This window comes from Sturnira hondurensis, unplaced genomic scaffold (assembly GCF_014824575.4).
Source record: "Sturnira hondurensis isolate 20B ecotype Veracruz unplaced genomic scaffold, ASM1482457v3 Scaffold0007865, whole genome shotgun sequence".
NCBI classification, from domain to species: Eukaryota; Metazoa; Chordata; class Mammalia; order Chiroptera; family Phyllostomidae; genus Sturnira; species Sturnira hondurensis.
This window is the reverse complement of record NW_028080496.1, coordinates 11,263,421-11,269,752: the sequence shown is the minus strand read 5'-3', so window position 1 is coordinate 11,269,752 and position 6,332 is coordinate 11,263,421. Positions and strand designations below refer to the sequence as shown.

At 55.8% G+C, this 6,332-nt stretch overlaps 1 protein-coding gene across 3 annotated transcripts in view; it reads left to right on the top strand.

Moving 5' to 3' along the window:
• Positions 1-303: 303 nt before the first annotated feature.
• The window catches only part of PCSK6 (proprotein convertase subtilisin/kexin type 6), a 131,965-nt gene continuing 125,936 nt past the window's right edge, over positions 304-6,332 (top strand). For all 3 annotated transcript variants that reach the window (XM_037053753.1, XM_037053751.1, XM_037053752.1), the window contains exon 1: positions 304-594. In XM_037053753.1, the coding sequence (XP_036909648.1) occupies positions 319-594 (276 nt within the window). In that variant the 5' untranslated portion in view covers positions 304-318. The remainder of the gene's footprint in view (positions 595-6,332) is intronic.

Sequence of the window (6,332 nt, the reverse complement as noted above, 5' to 3'; positions counted from 1 at the left end):
ATCAGGCGGGGCCAAGGCCACCGCTCGGGAAGCCCTGTGTTGTGTCTGTGTCCCGAGAGCCCCAAAAGTCTGCCAGAAGTTCCCGGTTGGGGGCGTTTCGGGTCCCAGAGCTCGTGCGGTGGGCCGGGTGCGGGCGGCACGAGCGCGGGCCCAGGAGCGCCAGCGGGCCGCGCGGGCGGGAGCGCGCCGCGACCGCCTCCTCCTCCCTCGCTCCCGCCCGCTGCGGCGGCGTTTCCCCGGCGCAGAGCGGCTTTAAAAGGCGGCACCCCACCCCCCGGCGCACTCGCCGCTCGGGCGCCGCGCGAGCCTGCCGCTGCCATGCCTCCGCGCGCGCCGCCTGTGCCCGGGCCCCGGCCACCTCCCCGGGCCGCCGCCGCCGCCGCCGAGGACGCGTGGGGCCCCCGCGGGTTGGGGCTCTGGCCGCCGTTGCCGCGCCCCTGCCGCTGGCTGCTGCTGCTGCTCGCCTTGCCCGCCGCCTGCCCCGCGCGGCCGCCGCACCCCGTCTACACCAACCACTGGGCAGTTCAAGTGCTGGGCGGCCCGGCCGAGGCGGACCGCGTGGCCGCGGCGCACGGCTACCTCAACTTGGGCCAGGTGAGTGCGACCGGCCCCGCGCGCCCAAAACTTTCCCGGCCACCTGGGCAGGGGGCCCGGGCGCTCGGCCCGCGCGGTCGGGGATGGCCGAGGCGCCGTGTGGGGAGTCACCCGGGAGCGCGGCGCGCGGGACGCGGGCGGGGACGACCAGGTGGCCCGTGCGGATGCCCACGCAGGCCCGGCGCGCCGAGGGCAGCTCCCCGGGGCGGGGTGACGGGGCGCGGACACCTGCCCTGCCGGCCCGAAGTGGGAGCAGTGTAGGGCGCCGCGCTCTGTCCGCGGGCGCTGTCCTCCGTGACCCGCCCCCCCCCTAGTTCCCCACAAGCTCTCCTGGGCCCGAGACTCTTTGCCCTGGACCGGTGGTGCGGGGCACTGGGCCCTGAGAGCGCGTGCCGGGGTGGGGCGGGGTCGGGGGGCGGGTGGCCGCTTGTTGGGTGACAGCCTCGGAGCGAGGCCTGGCCTCCCTGGGACCCCTGCCCCCTCACTGCCTCCGGGTCCTGGAGGAAGGGCCTGGCCTCCTGGTGCCTGTGCTGGAGAATGCTATCAGGGAGGCCTTCTGGACAGCTTGGGACCCGGCAGCTGGGACGGGGCTGCAGGCTGTGACCTTGTGTTTACAACTCCTCGGGGCATGGCCTGGGGCGGGAGCAGTTTGCTTTGTTTCTGGGCTTCTGCTGCGGTTCAGAGGCAGCTCTGCACATACCAGCTAGGTGACCTTAGGCAAGTCATTTCCTGATCTTCTTCCTGAGAGTTGGGGACAGTGTGTAGCCAGTTAGCAAGTTGTTGGCAGATGCTGTGTTGGCTGGGAGCAAAGCCTCAGGCCAGGCCTGACCGGGTCAGTGAGCTGGAGCCTCCCTTGGTCTCAGCTGAGGCTGTCCCTTAGCAAGACAGGACAAAACCTGGGCAGGAAGGCCAAGTAACCCCAAAGAACCACCAAAGCCAGGTCCCTTTTTCCCGTGCCTCAGCCCTGCGTCATGACCGTGTGGGAGGGGGGCAGGGGCCAATCCTGACTTTTGTCCCGTGCAGTGTGAAGTCCCACCTGGGGGCCTCTTGGCGCAGTTAACAAATCTCCTACAAACTGCACGTTCGGTGGATCAAGGGAAGTGACAGGGACCTGTCAGCTCATAACTCAAACCCCAGTGCTTCATGTTAAATTTAGTTCCATCGTGTCTGTGACAGAAGCCAGCAAAGTGCAGCGAGGGCTAATCTGCGTGACATCCCTCCTGCATCCCAGGGCTTTCTCCAGCGCTGCCCCTGTCAGAGGGGCGGCCTTCCGGAAAAGTGGCCCCTGTCATCTGAACCACACTTTACACCGAGGGTCAGAGGGTGTCTGAAGGAACTCCACCTCATCGTTTGTGTGTATTTTTGTCTGTCTTGGCCAGTCAGGTCTCTTCGAACATGCTGTGATGGAAGAGTTTGCCTCTGAGTAGCATGGGCCCGGTGTCTGTAGTTCCTGAATCCCCCTGGCGGATGGCCCAGACTGAACGCGGTGATCCTCAGAGCTCCCTCCCATTCGCTGCTCCCTGTGCTTGCTCGGGGGTCCCCCCAGCTGCTGCCACACTTGGCTGCTCTGCCCAGGTGGCCCAGAGATTTATCTTCAGCTCAAAGTGGCTCTTCAACTGCACAGCAAGTTACAAAGCGCCTGGGTTTCTGGCAACTGTGATCGCACGGGGCAGAGGGGAGCTGAAGTTGAACTGGGAGCTCCCAGATGGAGGCCCAGGGACACCACCCCCTCCCCCCCAATACACACACACACACATACACACTCTGTCTGCAGAATGAGTAAAAAATGCTGGCTCTTCGGAACAAGCCCTGTCAGACTCCCCAAGTCTGCTGCCGCTCATTAAACCTGTGGGAGCGATGGTTCCTCTTGGCATGCACCTGGGACATTGTGGGGGTGGGTCTCTCAGGACCCCCCCCCAGCTCTGTCCAGTGGAGTCCACCCAGCCTGGTCACTCAGGTTGGTAGGCACGGTGCTGGAGGTGGCCCTGTGGCGACTTTCACAGACTGAGGGGCTAGCTGGTTGGGGACAGGCTCTGTCTCAGTGGCATGTGCGTGTGGGTACCTGTGGGTGATTGCTCAAGGAGGGCCCATTCCCCCTTATTCCCAAACCAGCTTTTCTCCCCTCCTCCCCGCAAGTGCGCTTCTAATGTGGAAAAGGCCCGGAGCGTTGCAGCCTCTACCGACTCAATAAGAACTCCTTAAAAACCTCCTTTGCCTTTCCAGCCAGGAGATTTTGTGACTCATAAATAAGAGGGAGATACTCTTAGCTTTGATTTATGGGTGAGTAAACTGAGGCGAGGCCAGGCATGGCCGCTCTTTGTTGGAGCTCACGCACAGTGAGCGTGTGTGTTACCTCTGACCACGATGGTCCCGGCTCTTGGTCTCTGGCCGTCTCCTCCCCTCTGAGGTCTCCTTTGGGTGACTTCCCTTAGACCCTTAACAGGCAATTAGTGTTACTGGCACCTACCTTGATTCGCAGCCCCGCTTTTGTCGTGGGTCCTAGCACGCCTGTGAGCTCTGGCCTGGCTGTTTTACTCTGTTCCTACATTCACCCGATAACCTGGCCCCGTCAATGTCACGCGGGTGCAAAGGGAATTTAGAGTGGCGGTTATTCACCTTGCTAGAGCCACGGATCCCTTTGGAAGTCTGATAAAAGCTCCGGGTCTTCCCCATGGGAAAATACGCGTCGTCAGGAAAGAGACAAACTAGCCTCTCCTTGCTCTCCCATTTGTCATTGTCATAGAGGTCTCCCCCACAATGCACCACAGCTTTAAGAAAAAGGATAAAACTTTGGAAGAGTCGGATGTCACCCTTGACAGGTGACGTAACTAACGGCACAGATAGTCAAATAGAAGTTAGGTGTTAGGTCTAACAGAGTTCAGCCGGTTGCTTGATCAACAGTGACTGTACAGCCCGGGTTGGTGGGGCTCAGTGGATTGAGTGCGGGCCTGTGAACCATCAGGGCACATGCCTGGGTTGCTGGCCAGGTTCCCCAGTAGGGGGCGCTCGAGAGGCAACGGATTGGTTTGTCTCCCTCTCGAAAATAAATAAATAAATAAATAAATAGAATCTCTTTTTTAAAGAGCTATAACTTTACAACAGCAACATCTGAGAAGATGAAAGAAATTATAATTCACTGAGGCATAAAGGCTATTAGATACTTAGGAATGAATCTTTTAAAAAGTGAGACTTTGGCCCTGGCTGGTGGGGTTCAGTGGATTGAGTGCCATCCTTCGAACCAGAGGGTCGCAGGCTCGATTCCCAGTCGGGGCACATGCCTGGGTTGTGGGCCAGGTCCCCAGTTTGGGGAGTGTGAGAGGCAACCACACCGATGTTTCTCTCCCTCCCTCTCTTCCCTTCTCTCTAAAAATAAATAAATAAATCCTCTTTTAAAAAATGAGATTTTGAGGGAGGGAATTCAAAACCAAAGGATTGATAACAGAAGGCCTGAATACTGGAGGGCGAGATTGTGTTCACAGATGGGAGGACCCACTATCCCAGGTGCCCCCGAGTTAATCTGCGCATTCAGTGTGATCTAGTTGAAGCAGTGGCGGGATTTTATATGGGCTGTGAAGCCACACAGATGAATTCTAAACTTCACACGGGAGAGCAAGGCCCCACAATACCCGAGACAAGTCCGAGGAGGAGGAGGAGGAATGGGCAGGGACGGGGGTGCACTCTGTCAGCGAAGGGGAACTTGCCATTCTCCTGTGATCATCACAGCCGGTTGACCTTGGCCCCTCGATGGTCCGGTCCGTCCCAGAATTGACCCAAACCCAAGGCAAACAGAGCAAGTCGTGGGTGTGAGCAGAAGCATTGCACACAGGGGCAGAAGGCCGGGCAACTAATAAATGGCACTGGAAGAACTGACTTTTCACAAGGAAGAAAACAATTGAATCTTTACTCACATACACGACGGTAAATTCCAGATAGGATGTAACCCTTTTAGAAATGACTGGAGTGGAGGAATGCCTTTATAACACAGGGAAAGGAAAGGATTTCTCAAAGTGCAAGAAGAATAAATAAAAGGCAAAGATCAATACGTTAGGAGGCCTGTATAACCAAGATGAAACAAGGGTAAAAAGCAGGGGTAGACCAGGAAAAGTGTAACACGCCGCGAACAGAGAAGTGCGTGGATTATCTTAAAAGCTATGCATCAAAAAATGTATGAATGATCAAGATCATTTTAACAATAAGAAAAAGATAAATCCCAGGTAGAGAGGGGGGAAGTACATAAATAGACACTTGGATGAAGAAGAAATCCAAGTGGCTGGTAAATGTGAGAAAGGGCATCCAGCCTTCCTCAGAGTTGTTGGGGTGATCCAGTTTTTTTTCATTTATTTTTTTAAAAGATTTTATTTATTTATTTTTAGAGAGGGGAAAGGGAGGGAGAAAGAGAGGGAAACATCCGTGTGTAGTTGCCTCTCGTGCGCCCCCTACTGGGGGCCTGGCCCGCAACCCAGGCATGTGCCCTGACTGGGAATCGAACCAGCGACCCTTTAGTTCTCAGGCCCGTGCTCAATCCGCTGAGCCACACCAGCCAGGGTGAAGTTGAAGGCAATAATCGTAACACTATTTCACACCCGTCAGATTGGCCATCGTGGCAGAGATGCAGGGCAATGGCAGGGTGCCAGTGCCTCTGGGAAAAGATGTGGCATCAGGTCGCGTCGTATCAGTGAGTTCACACCTAGGAGAGAAGTTCTTGCATGTGTGCCCAAAGAGACTTGTCTAGGAATGTCCACAGGCATTTTTTAAATGCGGGGAGACCCAATCTGAATACCCATCAGGAGAAAGATGGAAAAATAAATCACGCCATGAAATAGCACACTGTCATTAGAAAGGAATTAAGCAGATAGGGATTGGCACAGGTAAATCTGGAAAAGTAGGCGGATCGAAAAAGGCAAGGTGCAGATGAGCAATGTGATAGCGTACCTGCAAGCTTTTGGAATCACACTAAGCAGGTCTGTATTACTTACGAATGCCTGCATGTGTAGGAAGAATTCGCACCGAATTCTGGTTGGTGGTGGCCTGTACGGAGGGCGGGAGGGGACAGAAACTAGGGAGAGGAATGTGAAACTTTATCTGCAGAATGCTGACTCATAATACGCATATAGGTGTGCGTGTGTGTCTGCATATCATATACATGAACTATGTGCAAAAGAGTGTTAAAACATTTTGCACTTTTCTTTCTTGGCATCAGAATGTGTTACCTGTGGCTCTGACTGGTGTCGCTCAGTTGGGTGGAGCGTCATCCCGCAAAGCAAAAGGTCACAGGTTCGGTCCCCATTTGGGGGCGCTTATGGGAGGCAACCGATCAATGATTCTCTCTCATGTTGATATTTCTCTCTCTCTCTCTCTCTCTCTCTCTCTTCCTTCATCTCTAAAGCATCTCTAAAGCTCTTGGTGAAGATTAAAAGAAAAGAATGTTATTTCCTATGGTGGTGTATACAGGTATATACATGCATGCCTATGTGACACATGTATACACTGGCACACACAGATATACATGAAGTGTTAGAGGGGAGAAAGGAAAAATGAACAAGCACCTCATCTACACACACCATGCTGTTCCTGGACCATCGGAAGCGTATCCATGGCCGCACAGGGTAAGACTCCCAGGTGTTAGACCTCCCAGGTTGGGCTGGTCCACTTCTTCAGGAAGGCTTTGCCGATGGAGGGGCCCCGTGGACAGAGTGGGCCCCACAGCCCAGGAGCCCCAGCTCCCAGCTGCCAGCCTC